General features: G+C 34.1%; 1 protein-coding gene across 1 annotated transcript in view; it reads left to right on the top strand.

The window, feature by feature from the left end:
* The window catches only part of scp2a (sterol carrier protein 2a), a gene marked incomplete at its 5' end in the record, with an annotated part of 36,128 nt that extends 23,233 nt beyond the window's left edge, over positions 1-12,895 (top strand). Inside the window, 4 exon segments of the mRNA NM_200865.2 lie at positions 2,317-2,413; positions 3,658-3,787; positions 6,531-6,610; positions 12,197-12,895. Of these exon segments, the coding sequence (NP_957159.1) occupies positions 2,317-2,413; positions 3,658-3,787; positions 6,531-6,610; positions 12,197-12,292 (403 nt within the window). The 3' untranslated portion in view covers positions 12,293-12,895.
* Positions 12,896-17,989: the final 5,094 nt, after the last annotated feature.

The following is a 17,989-nucleotide window of genomic DNA, read 5'->3' as shown; positions in this document are numbered from 1 at the left end:
ATTTTGCTAGATACTAGTATTCAGCTTAAAGTGACATTTAAATGCTGAACTAGGTTAACCAGACAAGTAAAGGTAATTAGGCAAGTCATTGTATTACAGTGGTTTGCTCTGTAGACAAGTGAAAATAATATTGCTTATGGTGGCTAATAGTATTGTAATAGTATAAAAAAATTAAAAACAAACAAGACTTTATCCAGAAGAAAAAATATCATCGGAAATACTGTGAAAAAGTCCTTGCTCTGTTAAACATCATTTGAGAAATGTTATTTTAAACAGTGTTTTAGAAATAAAAAATAAAAATTGACTTTAACTGTATGTTTGCTTCACAATGTCTTAGCCATGACTGTCCACAAACCAACCGCAGAGAGTTTTTCACCTGTTTAGTCGATTAAAACAGCTGTTCCCAATAAATCAAGGTAATTAAAGATGCTTTAGAACTGCTTGGACTGTTTGTAATAATATCAAACTTTGGATTTAGCTATAGACTTTGTGAAAGCTTGCAAAGGGTATCATTAATTTTGGACATGCCACATTCTGATTATAAAAGCTGATAAATATTTTTTTTACACAATATTGTCTCTTTTACATCGTCTTATTATCTTTAGGCAGAAGCCTTTGCTGTTTCCGGTCAAAAAAAACTTGCTGGTTATTTTAAAATAACTTCAAGTCAGAATTTGCCAGAGGTATGAATAATTTCAGGCTTGACTGTGTATGTATATACACAAATGTTTTATACATAATAGTCATGCAAAATATTTATATACACAAAAATATACACAGTACGCACAAATATACTTTTTAAATATACTTTTATTTTAGATGTGATTATTATTATTATTATTGTAATTATTATTAATATTATTATCAGAAAAAGAATGTCTCCTAAAGAAACGTATGATAGAAATACTGTTAAACATCACTTGGGAAATATTTTTCAAATTAAAAGATCACGTGTGCAGAGTTACTGAAGTTTGTCCTGCGCACTTGCGTTTTTTTTAGTTACTTCTTTGGTTTGGTGCGTTAATCTGATCGTTACTATTATTCAAAAGAAGGTAATGATTCGCACTCAATTGCTTCATACTGTTTTTATTTTTACTTTTTCTTACATTTTACAGTTGATAACAGAAAAACAGACGTTTCGGCACAAAGCCTTCCTCAGTGTGTGGAAGTGTGTTATCAAATTAAAAGATAAAAATTGACTTCAACTGTATGTGTGTGCTCCACAATGTCTTATCCATGACTGTCCACAAACCAACCGCAAAGACCTTCTGTTTTTCACTTGTTTAACTGATTAAAACAGCTGTTCCCAATGAATCAGGGAAATTAAAGATGCTTTAGAACAGATTGGACTGTTTGTAATGATATTGAACTTTTCCCATAGACTCTGACAGTTTGTAAAAGGTATGATTAATTTCGGACAGGTCACTTTATGCCTAAAGATAAGCAAAAGCTGATAATTTGTTTTCACAATGATGCCTACACAAATATATTAGTAAATATAAACCTTTATGTCGGATGTGATTTTATCATGATAATCTTTTTTATTATTAAATTAAATAAGAATGTGTCTAGAAGAAATTTTTTTGGAAATACAGTTAAACATCACTTGGAAAATTGTGCAAAATATAAAAAAAAGAATAAAAATTGTACATGAGGGTTTATAAGTAGTATAACTTTGTTCTATTAACTTAGTTAAATGACGTTATTAGGAGATTTAATAAATCGTTTATATACAGGATATACAGTTGAAGTCAAAATTATTCTTTTTTAAATATTTTCCAAATTATGTTTAACAGTTTAAGGGATTTTTTTACAGTATTTACTATAATATTTTTTCTTCTGGATAAAGTCTTATTTGTTTTATTTCGGCTAGAATAAAAGCAGTTTTTAATTTTTATTTAACCCATTTAAATGTCAATGTTATTAGCCCTCTCAAGCAAATTTTAATTTCCGATTGTCTACAGACAAAAAGACACCATTATACAATGAATTGCCTAATTACCCTAACTTGCCTAATTAATCCAAGCCTAATTAACTAAGCCTTTCAATATCACTTTAAGCTGTATAGAAGTGTCTTGAAAAATATCTAGTCAAATTTTCTGTACTGTCATCATGACAAAGTAAAAAAAAAATATTAGAGATGAGTTATTAAAGCTATTATGTTTAGAAATGTGCTGGAAAAAATCTTCTTTCCATTATGCAGAAATTGGGGGAAATATACAGGGGGGCTAATTATTCTTACTTCTTAAATGTTGGATTTCTTTGCACACATTAAAACAAGACCAGCGGTAAATGTTCTGTTGTAAACGTTGTCAGCTCTAGGATAGCAGCGGTGTCCACCAGCGCCTCCAGTGACCGCTCGGGGTTCAAAGCTCACACCGTCTTCAAGGAGATCGAGAAGAAGTTGCAGGAGGTAATTCACCAATTATATTGTCGAAATAACACTCTGCCTCTGTTCATTGTCATTTGGAGCTTGTTGACGCTTTTTAGGCTTCTGCAAACATCCAAGACTAAGAGAAACCAATAGAAAACGAATGCAGTAACATACTACACATGCATGATTATTCTTTTCGGCTTAGTACATTTATTAATCAGGGGTCGCCATGGTGGAATGAACCGCCAACTTATCCAGTATATTTTTTACGCAGTGGATGCCTTTCCAGCCGCAACCCTTCACTGGGAAACACCCGTACACTCTCATGCACACTCATACACTACAGACAATTTAGCTTACCCAGTTCACCTATAGCTCATTCCAGGAAACCCACGCGAACACGGGGAGAACATGCTAACTCTACACCCACTGGGCCACCGTGCTGCTGTATTCTCTTATATTATATTATATTATATTATATTATATTATATTATATTATATTATATTATATTATATTATATATTTTTTTCTTTGGCTTAATCCATTTATTCTATATTATATTATATTATATTATATTATATTATATTATATATTTTTTTCTTTGGCTTAATCCATTTATTCTATATTATATTATATTATATTATATTATATTATATTATATTATATTATATTATTATTTTTTATTATATTATATTAATTTTATTTTTTCTTTTTCTTAGTCCATTTATTCTATATTATATTATATTATATTATATTATATTATATTATATTATATTATATTATATTATATTATTTTTTTTCCTTTGGCTTAGTCCATTTATTCTATATTATATTATATTTTATTATATTATATTATATTATATTATTTTTTTCTTTGGCTTAGTCCATTTATTCTATATTATATTATATTATATTATATTATATTATATTATATTATATTATATTATATTATATTATTATTTTTTATTATATTATATTAATTTAATTTTTATTTTTCTTAGTCCATTTATTCTATATTATATTATATTATATTATATTATATTATATTATATTATATTATATTATATTATATTATATTATATTATTTTTTTTTCCTTTGGCTTAGTCCATTTATTCTATATTATATTATATTTTATTATATTATATTATATTATATTATTTTTTTCTTTGGCTTAGTCCATTTATTCTATATTATATTATATTATATTATATTATATTATATTATATTATATTATATTATATTATATTATATTACTTTTAAACTTTGTCATTGTTTTTAACAGGAAGGTGAAGCATATGTAAAGAAAATTGGCGGTGTTTTTGCATTCAAAGTGAAAGATGGTCCCGGTGGAAGTGATGCATTATGGGTGGTGGATGTGAAGAATGGCAAAGGCTCTGTTTCTAGTGACGCAGGTGTGTTTTTTTCATTCATTCATTTTACTTCAGGTTATTCCCTTATTCATCAGGGTTTCCACAGCGGAATGAAGTGCCTGTTGTAAAACAAGACATTTAACTTTCCACTATTGGAGTAATTGATTCAGTTAGGATGTTTTATTCAGTAATAATGCATTAGTATGTGTATCAAATATGACAATTAACACTGAAAATAAAAATAAACACTACTGTTTTATTATTAATGAAAGAATCAAAAGCTGTTGCAGCATTGTCCTAAAATACATCACATGGAAACAAGCTTTTTTTTTTTCTTCAAAATGTTAAATGAAACTTTAAATACAAGCATTTCAATCTGCTATTATTTCTGAAGATACAAATGTTAAAATTACTAACACCGGATGTTGACTTATGTCTGACAAAGATTTGAATTATAGGGTAGTTTAAATTTCTTAATGTGAAAGTTTGTGAACTTCGGGGGCACAATACAAGGTTAACTTTTTTCCCTTTTTCCACAGCCTCGTCCTTTGTCTGTAAAAAAAAAAAAAAAAAGCCAGTGTATCACTTCAACGTTAACATCAAATGACTTGGGATCCATTTGAAAACGACTTGTTTTAATGATTTTGAGTCGACTGTTTGTTTCGAGTGGCAATAATTTTATACACAGTCAACTTTCAGATTGAAAACTTTGCAGGATGTTTTCATTCACTTAGAGCTGTATTAAACACTGCACGAAAGGTTATTTTCAAAAATCCATAATATGGTCGCTTTTAATAAGTGCAGTGTTGGTAAACATTAGGTGTGCAGGTTACATTGTAACCCTGTGTCCTAACAACATGCTATGTGACAAGAGTGATGAGCAATTTGGCTGTTTGCACAGATGAAACACGACAGAAATTTAAATACAGCCATTCAGAAGCACAGAATAGTGCACTCACTGCACTCTAGCAAAATTGTGAGCTTTGTAACCTAATTAATACATATTAAACCTCTTTAGCATTATTATATGTAGATGCTGAATCACTGATACCTGTTGGGAGTCGCATGTTTCAAATGGTTTATTTTATTTTCAAGATCTGCTGCTGCTTTTAGTGGTATGGCAATAAATGTCATGTAAAAAGGGTTTAAATCAGCCTTTAGGCTCAATAGTCAGGCACACTCATGTCAATCTGGCAAATTGCGTGGACTCGTCAAAGGAGGACCCAAATGAAATTGTTTTGATCCTGGAGCAGGGCTCGAAATTGCGACCATTTTGGTCGCATATGCGCCCGAAAATTAATCGATGCGACCTCATAATATATTTGGGCGCATTAGTGCGACCTGTTTTGATTTTTTTTTAAAACGTGCTGAATCGCTCTTCCCTGCCGCTATATTGGTTCATATTAGCTGTCAATCACTCAAGGCTTTTCACTGTTAGATGACAGGGAGGGAGCTTTTATTTCCACGGGAAATGCAAACGGCTAAAGAGTGAAAACTTAAAGCACGCAGGTTTGCAAAGTGCAAACCCCACCTAAAGTTGAGGCGCAGATGAGAGCGATCATGACACGTGGTGAGTATTGATCCGCCAGGTGAGATCAATCGAGTACGCGCTTCTTGGAGAAGGTGCCCGAATCTCCATGCGTTGCATTCACTGCGTGTTCAGCGCAAATGTCCGCTAAAAGTCAAATCTAATACTGTATCATCGCCAAAGAAGCTCACCTTTACTAAGTTTACACTGAAACTGCGTCTCATAACAAACAGCGGTATTGCGCCGATGCTCTGCCTGCTCATAAATTGGGTCGGCTGACTCGCCTGCTTTTCCACAAACACAGAAAAATGAAAATCAGCTCAGACGGAACATTTAAATTGACACAAACTGAAACCAAAACTTTTAAAGAGTGATAGAAGTGAGACTTTACTTACTTTCTTTTGCCTATTCTTTCTTGAGGTGTATATAATTTTTTTTATTTAGTTACTGAGCTGTTTTGCAGCTTTCAGCCTTGAATTTAATATTTTATTATAATCTTTTGTTTGTTTTGCAGCAGAAATATTATTTATTAAACTGACATGCATATATATGCTGTTTAGCAGTACAAAATAAATATTTCTTACTGCAATGCTTCATTTTTGTTTGATGCAAACTATACATTTATTTTTCATAAAGTAACAGACTTTTTATAGCAGATAACTTGCATTCAAGCACATTCAAGGCAGCATGATGATGACAAATGGAATTCATTGTTACTATTATTGTCATTTACATCATCATTAATATTCTAGAATTATAATACATACACATTTTGGAATTATTGCACACAAATATCAATGTCATCTCAGCATTAGTTAGATAGTTGTTTCTGGTTTTTGTTAGTCCTAATTGATGTTGTTTTAAAATACAATAAGTCCCTTAAAATACAATTTGCAGCGGTGCTCAATCATTTTTGGTGGGTGCTCCTAAATTTTTTCTGGTGCTCCTAAATTTTTGAAGTTGGGAGCACCGGTGCTACCAAATAAAAAAGTTAATTTCGAGCCCTGTGGAGTGCAATACTTAGTTCAACCACTGGGTGTCAAACTTACATACTGCACCTTTAACTTCTAAATGTGCTCTACAGGCTGTTGGTGATTTATTGGGACAGCATGCAAATTGGAAAACTAATGTATTTTGCATTACACTGCATCATTTTACTGATTAACTCTAAATTCGGTGTCTCCAAGAGTTTATTTGCATGGAATTTGTACTTAGTAGTTGAAGTAGTTGAAGTTTCACTGTTTACTTTCTGCACAGGTAAAAAGGCAGACTGCACTATCGCTATGGCTGACGCAGATCTGCTGGATATGATGACAGGGCAGCTCAATCCACAAACGGTACGTTCTGATGGTCTGTCTTTTACAGATCTGTTTTTTTTTATTAACAATGGCAACGCCTGAATTCTATACCTACTAGAAAAGCCATATGGATCATCCTGACCGACCGTTATATATAAGACTGTATAAAATTAATTTTTTGTCATAATATTTACATTTAAAGCTTCTATTGAGATTTTAGAATTAAGTTTTGAATGTGTATGGTAGGGCTGTAGATTTTGGAAAAATTTGACATTGCAATATTTTTTTTCCCTGCGATATATAATGCGATAGAAATACAATTTCACCACATGATAAATAACTGTATTTGGAAAGTCATTATTTAGACTGATTGGGATTATTTTGTATGGGAATGATATATTAATATGTTTTATATAATTTATGATATACATAAAATAAACATATATATATATATATATATATATATATATATATATATATATATATATATATGTATGTATATGTATATATGTATATATATAAATATATGTATATATATATATATATATATATATATATATATATATATATATATATATATATGCATATATATGTATATATATAAATATATGTATATATATAAATATATATATATATGTATATGTATATATATATATAAATATATGTATATATATATATATATATATATATATATATATATATATATATATATATATATATATATATATATATATATATATATATATATATGTATACTAATCAGCCAGTCACATGGCAGCAACTCAATGCATTTAGGCACGTAGACATGGTCAAGATGATCTGCTGCAGTTCAAACCGAGCATCAAAATGGGAAGAAAGGTGATTTAAGCGACTTTGAATGTGGCATGGTTGTTGGTGCCAGACGAGCTGGTCTGAGTATTTCAGAAACTGCTGATCTAGTGGGATTTTAACGCACAACCATCTCTAGGGTGTACAGAGAATGGTCCGAAAAAGAGAAAATATCCAGTGAGCGGCAGTTCTGTGAGCGCAAAATCCTTGTTGATGTCAGAGGAGAATGGCCAGACTAGTTTGAGCTGATAGAAAGGCATCAGTAACTCAAATAACCACTCGTTACAACTGAGGTCTGCAGAAGAGCATCTCTAAACACACAACATGTCCAACCTTGAGGCGGATGGGCACAGCAGCAAAAGACCACACCGGGTGTCACTTCTGTCAGTGAAGAACAGGAAACTGAGGCTACAATTCACACAGTATACACACAATAGAAGATTGGAAAAACGTTGCCTTGTCTATTGAGTCTCGGTTTCTGCTGTGACATTCAGATGGTAGGGTCAGAATTTGGCGTAAACAACATGAAATCATGGGTCTATCCTGCTTTGTATTAACAGTTCAGGCTGGTGATGGTGCTGGTGGCCACTTTGGGGCCATTAGCACTAATTGAGTATCGTGTCAACACCACAGCCTTTATGACCACAGTGTACCCATCTTCTGATATCTACTTCCAGCAGGATAACGCACCATGTCATAAAGCCCGAATCATCTCAGACTGGTTTCTTGTACATGAAAATAAGTTCACTGTACTCAAAATGCCTCAGTCACCAGTTTTCAATCCAATAGAGCACCTTTGAGATGTGGTGGAACAGGAGATTCACATCATGGATGTGCAGCTAAAAAATCTGCAGCAACTGCTTGATGTAATCATGTCAATATGGACCAAAATCTCTGAGGAATATTTCCAGTTCCTCGTTGAATCTTTGCCACAAAGGATTAAGGCAGGTCTGGTCCAACCCGGTACTAGTAAGGTGTTCCTAATAAAGTGGCCAGTGAGTGTATATCGATGCTCAAACGATATATTGTGCAGCCCTTGTCTGTTGGCATATTTCATAAAGTCATTATGATACATAAAATATAAATTGTGTTTTGCAATATAGCCTATAAATGTACTGGTTACTAGACTCAAAGGTGCGTTGCTCACTTTGTCCAGCAAGCCGGAAAGCAAATGTGTCGTCTTAATTTACCTACTTTTATCATGCCCTAAAAGTACTTTTGAGTGTGTAACAAGAGTACAGGTGCATCCCAAATGGCATACGTATGCACTATTCTATGCTATTATGTATTATAAATAGCATAAGTGGCGCATTCACACTGAAATATTAGTTTTATTTTAATGCCATGTCCACAGGTATTTTTATATATGGAGTTTTCCCAGATTAATTTAAATGATCATGCATGTTTGCTGTCAAAATGTCCCCCTCAGCCCCTTAAAAAAGCTTAACCCTAGCTTCATAATCTGTTCGATGTTCATTTTAATCAAAAGTTGTATCTTTGCTCTATAATGCCGCTGGCTGCAGTTGCCGATAGACGTTCTGATTAGTCTGATGACCTTTAACCTGTAATGTGCAGTCCATAAAAGTTCACTAATCTCCATAGGAGAAAAGATTAACGTAGAGTCACTATGACATCCCTCTGAGCTGGCTTCAGCTATCATTACATGCAAACAGAATTATGCTGCAGATTTATAGAAAAACAATCGAGTGAATTTAAACGCATGTCCAGCTTTGACTCAATCATACGCACAAAGTCGAATGAAACAGACTGCTCAGGCTACCGGGTGACATTGGACATCTTTTACGTAACTCCAAATTAGGCTAATGGCGTCTGATGGTTTCTCTAGTCACGTGACGAAATAGATTGTTTCCATAAGCGCTTTGAAAAGTCAGTCCCCTGTGATTTACACCCATCTGTGTTGTATCACCATGCCCGTCCATCTGCGGGACGCTCCATCAGACATCAGATGGCCGGACAGAAGCTTCATCGAAAAAAATTAGCCACTCTTTTTTTACAGTAATCCTCCATACAGGGAATCGTTTTCAGTTTAATCCCAAATAGAAAAGCCGAACCATTTAGAGATCAAATCCGGCTGGACATGTACGAACGCTCATATGTTGAAAGTCATATGAGAAGTATGGGGAAGGGAGCAGTGATAAATTGTCTTACATTTTTATGGTTATTTTGTATAAGAAATATACACTCACCGGCCACTTTATTAGGTACACCTTACTAGTACCGGTTAAGATCCCATTTTCCTTCAGAACTGCCTTCATGGTATAGATTTAACAAGATACTGGAGAGCATCATGCAGTTGCTGCAGATTTGTCAGCTGAAAATCCATTATGTGAATCTCCAGTTCCACTGCATCTCAAAGGTGCTGTATTGGATTTAGATCTGGTGGCTGTGGAGGCCATTTTAGTACAGTGAACTTATTGTCATGTTTAAGAAACCAGTCTGAGATGATTCACGCTTTGACATGCGTGCGTTATCCTGCTGGAAGTAGCCATTAGTAGATGGGTACACTGTGTTCATAAAGAGATGGACATGATCAGCAACAATACTCAGGTAGGCTGTGGCGTTGACACTATGCTCAATTGGTATTAATGGGCCCAAAGTGTGCCAAGAAAATATTCCCCACACCATTACACCACCAGCCTGAACCGCTGGTACAAGGCAGGATGGATCCATGCTTTCATGTTGTTGATGCCAAATTCTGACTCTACCATCCAAATGTCACAGCAGAAATCGAGACTCATCAGACCAGGCAACGTTTCTCCAATCTTCAGCAGATCGTCTTGACCCTGTCTACATGCCTAAATGCATTGAGTTGCTGCAGTGTGATTGGCTGATTAGAAATTTGCATTAACGAGCAGTTGAACGAGTGTACCTAATAAAGTGGCCGGTGAGTGTATGTAAATAGAGGTATTTTATATATACAGTGCTCAACCTATATAAGTACAACCCCTCACAAATCTCTCATTTAAATAAATATATTTATAGAAAGCTTTACAATAATATATTTATGCATGTATTTTAGTTTAGTCTGTACTGAAGCCAAACCTGGAGCTGATAATAAGAAAACTTATGATAATGTCCCCAGATTAGTGCACCCAAATTTACATGTTAGAGAAAAATATTAAATAAAAAGAGCAAAATTCAGGGAAAAAAAAAGATAAAATTTTGGTAAAATTTTGTAGTTTTTATTTTTTCCCCAATATTTTACTTGAATTAAAAAAAATTATTTTTTCTTTTTCTAAAGATGTTTGGTGACTAAAATATTATTTTAATAAATATATCTGTTTAATAAGTCTGTTTTGTTTAAATGCACCAAAATACACTGTCGATATTCACTGGCAAATTTTCAAAATGAGTTAAGTTGAGCACTGGACATTTATATATTTTCAGTTTTTATGACACTTTTATGGTTATTTATGGTTTGAAATAGCTTTAATTATAATTTTAGCCAGTTTTATTCAACATTTTGATAATTTTGTGTTATTATTAGTTATTAATTCATTCATTCCACTGTGGCTACCCCTGATAATTAAGAGACTTAGCCGAAGGATAGTGAAATGCTATTATTATATATTCTATATTCATGGCACATATTCTGTTAAAAACACACATTTAGTAGCACAACATTAAGTAACAAAAGTTATTTTGCTGTTTGTTCAAGTTACTTATTTTAAAAAACAACTCTTCAGTTTTTTGAAGACATCTTAATTATTTCATGTTCAGTCCACTTAATTTGTTAGTAATCAGCTAACTTAATTCCTTCATGTTGTCCCAACACAAATCGATTGTGTGGAGGATGGTTTTGCTACCTGACAAAAGTCTTGTCGCCTATCCAAGTTTTAAGAACAACAAATATCTTGACTTTTAGTTGATCATTTGGTATTAGAAGTGTCTTATATGGAAGGCATAGGCCTCTAGATTACGCTTATTTTAACAAAATAAAATATGATCATGCCTTGATTTTTATTTATTTAATTATGACAGTAAGGTCTGACTTTGCTCAGACAAAAGTCTTGTCAGAAATAATGTACAGTACAGCATATAAAGTCATGCTGCAGTGGAAAAAGAATGAATATTGTGTCTGACTCCCATGAGCTTGGAGGACTGCATCCATACATCTCTGCAATGACTCAAATCACTTATTAATAAAGTCATCTGGAACGGCAAAGAAAGCGTTCTTGCAGGACTCCCAGAGTTCATCAAGATTCTTTTGATTCATCTTGATCTTATCCAAGACATGCTCAATAATGTTCATGTCTGGTGACTGGGCTGGCCAATCCTAGAGCACCTTGACCTTCTTTGCTTTCAGGAGCTTTGATGTGGAGGCTGAAGTATGAGAAGGAGCGCTATCCTGCTGAATTATTTGCCCTCTCCTGTGGTTTGTAATGTAATGGGCAGCACAAATGTCTTGATACCTCAGGCTGATGTTGATGCCATCCACTCTGCAGATCTCTCGCACGCCCAAATACTGAATGTAACCCCAAACCATGACTTTTCTTTCATCAAACTTGACTGATTTCTCTGAGAGTTTTGGTACCGTGCGGGTTCCAGTAGGTCTTCTGCAGTATTTGTGATGATTGGGATGCAGATCAACATCTAATCTTTCTTCCCCAAATCAAAACAATAGAAGTCATGATTTGTTGTTCATTCCACTGCGATCAACGACAAGAGTTTTGTCAGGAATGTAACCAAGTAACTATTTTAATTAAAAGGTTTTAGTTTTTTTTTTTTTTCAATAATCTTCATCTCTATAATAACCCTTCTGTTTTTTATTCACAGGCATTTTTCCAAGGAAAGCTAAAGATCACCGGGAATATGGGGATGGCCATGAAACTTCAAAACCTTCAGCTGACGCCCGGAAAAGCCAAACTGTGAAACCACAACTCCCAACAAACAAAAAAATGGCACAAGCAACTAATTTCTACATTTCTGTTTAACATATCACACAATAACAAGAGGTCTGTTGGTCACTGCATAAATGTAACAGCATAAAACACACTTGAAAAAGCATGTCAAGCATAATCCAGTACAAAAAATTAAGCTTATTACTAGCATATTAATGATAATGTGACTGTTATGGAGCATAATTGAAATAACAATGTGTTGCCATTACAATATTTATAAGTATTAATCAGGCAGAATAAGAAATATGTCTACTTAAACTAATGTTACAGCAGTGACCTTCCTCAAATCAGCATTGATCAAGTGTGATTGGTTCAAAAGCACTGAAGCGTTAATGATGTGTCCGTTAATAAGCGATTGATATCCGGTTATCACGCCTGCATCGACTTACTTGGGACTTTTAAGTGATTCTAGAAAAGTCGATATAAATCAGAATCAAGCTTTGATATTATCAGATGTTGATATTGAATCTTTAAAGACCGGAGAACAGGGCGTCGAGTGTACAATACTGTAATTTAAAAAGTATTTTTGGTATTAATCGAGTGATTTCTAATAAATATTCCGTTTACCTCAAAACATGCTGCCGTTTTACAGATCTTTTTAGATTAATTAATTTTCCTTCGGCTTAGTCTCTTTATTAATCAGAGGTTGCCACTGCGGAATGAACCGCTAACTTATCCAGATATATGTTTTACTTCCAGCTGCAACCCAGTACTAGGAAACACCCATACACAGTCATACACTACAGCCAATTTAGTTTATTCAATTCACTTGTAATGTATGCCTTTGGACTGTGGGGGAATCCGGAGCCAACACGGGGAGAACATGCAAACTCTACACAAAAAGGCCAACTGACCTACCTGGGACTTGAACCAGCGACCTTCTTGCTGTGAGGCAACATCGCTACCTACTGCCCCACAGTGCCAGTCGGTTGAAATGAGCATTTAGCCAGGCTGCGAGTCCTGCATGTAAGCTGTTTTCTGCAGAGTTTGAACAGTGCTGGATGTGTCCATGTGGCCACATGAACTTCCTGACCTCCACCTTCTGCTCGTCTCTGCATTTGATCCTGATAACACGCTGCTGTTCGGCTCTGATGTCTGTATATATACACAAGCAGTTCAACAACCTGAGCTTTTGCGTACTGTACACGTACAATACTAGACATTTAGTTTTTCTATTATGTACAGGATACACATTGTAATAATCTGCAAATATATATATATATTTCACCAGAAGACCGCTATTACTTCGACTTTAATGGAGAAAGTTCACAGTACTCATATAGATTAGTTTTTTTTAACTCAAATGGTTTGTAGCAATTGGTTTCCTCTGACGGTTTAAGTTGCCTTAACTTATTGGGTTTTACAGTACTCAGTTGGTTTGAGTTCTCTTCAGGTTTTACTGTGCTCAAATTGCTTTGTTTACTCAAATAGGGTAGGTTCACAGCACTCAAAAGGATTAGTTTGTGACCTTAAATGGTTCACTGTAAAAAATGCAGGGTTCCACATAAATCATTCATGTTGACCCAATGTAAATCGATTAACTTTACACTTTTAACAAATTTATATGGATTGAACATAAAAAAATTAAGTTGTCCCAGTGAAATCTCATGCATTGTGTCCTTTATGCTCATTTTAATTAAGTAGTTTGAACAAGAAAAAATATATATATTTTTAAGTCTTTGTTGCAATCGGTTTCCTCAATTGGCTTAAGTTACCTTAACTTTTGGGGTTTTACAGTGTATATAAATAAATTAGATACTAAGCAGAAGGAAAATGAAAGAATAAATGACTGTAGCCAAAATTTTATGAACCAAAAGAACAATTTTCCTCTAAAGAGCCTTTAGTGCAATGGAACGGTCCAATACATGTTAAAGGTTCCTCATGGAACCATTGATGCCAGTGGAGAACCTTTAGTTCAAAGCATTGCACACTCAAAAAAATGGTGTCTGCCGTTTCTTCAAATAACTTATTTAAATGAGTTCAAACAACACAATTTTATGTGACAACTTAATTAATTTATGTTCAATCCACTTAAATTTGTTAAAACTAATAGGTTAACTTAATTCCTTTATGTTGTCCCAACACAAATTGATTGAGTGGAACCCTGCATTTTTTACACTGTAAAAATGCAGGGTTCCACACAATTCCTTCATGTTGTCCCAAAATAAATAGCTACCTTTTTTTTTTTACATCATTTTAAAATTATTTTTTACAAAAATATTTGTACATTTTTTCATTAAATTTTTTTTATTTTCCCCCATTTATTTATGCTTTTGAATTGCACTATGGGACCTTGAACTTTCTTCCACCAACTTTTAACCTCGCAGTTTAAAAAAGGGGCTTTTATTAATTTTTTAATAGTTTAAAGTGATATATTGTCTGGGTTGGCATTATATATTACGCTGCAAAAACCCTGCAGTAATCTGCCAGAACATTTTCTATTATTATACAGACTCTGTATATTATTTCTTATACATTAGCAAAACGTACTAAATTGTACAAATGAGATTGTCTGAATTCATACAACTTAGCGACTAAATCAAAAAGTTACAAATTGCCGTGAGATTGTGTGGAAATGTCTCATCTGTGAAGACCATGAAATGGAAAAGAAATGCCTTAGCCAGGCGTATAGAGTGAGTCATGATTTTATGGATTGTCATTTAAATCACAATTAATACATTTGATATTTTTCATACAAAGAATCCGTACAAGTTCTGTAAGGCTTCGGGAATGAGTGGCATGATGTGCGAGTCCATAAAGCCCACTTCTAACAAATATGAGAGAGAAGTTTTATATGGAAGGAATTTCCCTTGGGTTAGCTTTAATAGTGATTGAGACAGAATCTGATTGTGTAAACATGTTAATGTGTGCAGGGGTTACAACTGTCTTCCTGAAGAGCTGCAGGTCTCGGCTGTGTTCTTATAAATACATAAATACTACAGTTAGACACTACCTGAGAAAAGTCTTGTCGCCTATCCAAGTTTTATGAACAACAACTAATAACTGGACTTCTAGTTGATCATTTGGTATTAGAAGTGGCTAATATGAAAGGCAAAGGCCTCTAGATTAAACTTATTTTACCAAAATAAAATATGATCATGCTTTGATTTTTAATTATTTTATTAGGATAGTAAGATCTGACTTTGCTTAGACAAAATTCTTGTCTCATTGCATTCTTTGGATTCTTCTTCAATGCTTCCTCCATCTTTCCCCAGGCATGCTCAATAATGTTCATATCTAGTGACTGGGCTGGCCAATCCTGGAGCACCTTGACCTCCTATGCTTTCAGGAACTTTAATGTGGAGGCTGAAGTACGAGAAGGAGCGCTATCCTGCTGGAGAGTTTGCCCTCTCCTGTGTTTAATAATGTAATGGGCAGCACAAATGTCTTGATACCTCAGGCTGTTGATGTTGCCGTCCACTCTGCAGATCTCTCGCACGCCCAAATACCGAATGTAACCCCAAACCATGATTTTTCCTTCACCAAACTTGACTGATTTCTGTGAGAATCTTGGCTCCATGTGGGTTCCCGTAGGTCTTCTGCTGTATTTGTGATGATTGGGATGCAAATCAACAGATGATTCATCAAAAAATCGACCTTCTGTCACTTTTTCAAATGATCAACTAGAAGTGAAGTTATTATATGTTGCTCTTACAACTAGGATCGACAACAAGACTTTTGTCAGGTAGTGTAGACTGAAGAACCATTGATACCAGTGGTCTTTATTATCAATCGCTATGTTGGATGAAAACATGACTAGCGTGTGTGTGTGTGTTTTTGTGTCTGTGTGTGAATATATACACACTATATTCCCAAAAGTTTATCCACCTTCCCATGCACTTGAGATTTAATGACATCCCAACATTATCCATGGAGTTAATGGGTTTATCTTTTATGTGACCATTCATGTTCAAGCTCATATGTGAGGTCAGGCACTGATGTTGGACGAGAAGGTCTGGTTTGTAGTCTCCCCTCTAAATAATCACATAGGTGTTCAGTTCGGGACTCTGTGCAGGCCAGTTCATTTCGGCAGACTCATCCACGTCTTTGAAGAGCTTGCTTTGTGCAGTCCTGATGGACCATCCAGAAACTGTTCCCACAAAATTGGGAGCATGAAATCTTAGTATGCTGAAGCATCAAGAGTTCCTTTCACTTTATCTAAGGGGCAAAGCAAAACCCCTGAAAAACGATTCTATTATATGCATTTCAAAGCATGACTGTTGTTTGTGTACATATTTAACAGTTAGCCTATAGTGCAGCTCTTCATGTAAGACGTTGCAAACCCTGCTCATTTACAGTTTCCCAAAAACATATTTGGACACTTGTCACAATTTAAAACGTACACATTGTATAAATAATCAAATTTATACCCATTCAAACCACAAATAAATAAATAATGCTAGGGCTTTTCCTAGCAGTTCTCTTTTTTTAACCAACTGACTGGTGATTTGGATGATTTTTAATGGTAAAATACTTTTAGAAGATCCAAAACCTTCTTGGGATTAATGTATTGTGGTTTAATCGCATACAGATGAAACCAGAAGTTTACATACACTTTAAAAAACGAACAACCATTTTTTAAAATGTCTGATAGTAAACCATACTGAATGTTTACTATTTTAGGTCCATTATGAATACCAAAATGATTTACATTTGCTAAATGCCAGAATAATGAGAGAATTTATTATTTTTTACTGGAAAGTCAAAAGTTTACACGCATTTCCTTGGTATTTTTTTAGCTTTGCTTTTCAACTATAACTTTGGTCAAATTTTTTGGGTATCCTTCCACAAGCTTCTCACAATAGATTGTAGGAATTTTGTCCCATTCCTCCTGACAGGATTGGTGTAACTGAGTCAGATTTGTTGGCTGTCTTGTTAGCACAAGCTTTTTCAACTCTGCCCACAAATTTTCTATAGGATTGAGCTCAGGGCTTTGTGATGGCCACTCCAAAACATTCACCTTTGTTGTCCTTAAAGCACATTTTAACTCATTTGGCAGTATGCTTAGGGTCATGGTCTATTTGGAAGACCTACTTGTGGCCGAGTTTTAATTTCCTGGCTGATGTCTTGAGATGTTGCTTCAGTATTTCCACATAATGTTCTTTCTTCATGATGCCATCTATGCTGTGAAGTGGACCAGTCCCTCCTGCAGCAAAACAGCCCCACAACATGATGCTGCCCTCCCCATACTTCACAGTTGGGATGGCGTTCCTAAGCTTGTAAGCTTTCCCCTTTGTCCTCCAAATGTAACACAGGTCATTATGGCCAAACAGTTCAGTCTTAGTTCCATCAGACCACAGGACATGTCTCCAAAAATTATTATTTTTCCCAGTGTAATTTAGCAAATTGTAATCTGGCTTTTTTTTTTTATTCTGGCTTGTTGTTTTTCCCATGTTGTCACACAAGGAAGCAGTGTGTTTGAGGTTTTCCTTAAATGCTATTCTACAGTTGTGCCTCCAATTAACTGAAATGTGGTCAATTAGCCAATCAGAAACTTCCAAAACCTTGACACCATCATCTGAGCTTTTTCAGAGGCAGAATAATCTTATTGTGTGTAAACTTGACTTTCAAGAAAAGTGATAACAATTTCTCAAAAAATCTCTCATTATTGTGTTATTAAGCATAACAGAAACAAATTTGATAATCCTAACTTACCTAAAAGAGAAAA

The sequence above is a fragment of the Danio rerio genome, chromosome 2, assembly GCF_052040795.2.
Source record: "Danio rerio strain M-AB ecotype USA chromosome 2, GRCz13ab, whole genome shotgun sequence".
NCBI classification, from domain to species: Eukaryota; Metazoa; Chordata; class Actinopteri; order Cypriniformes; family Danionidae; genus Danio; species Danio rerio.
The sequence above is the reverse complement of the archived record's forward strand: the minus strand, read 5'-3'. Positions and strand labels throughout refer to the sequence as shown.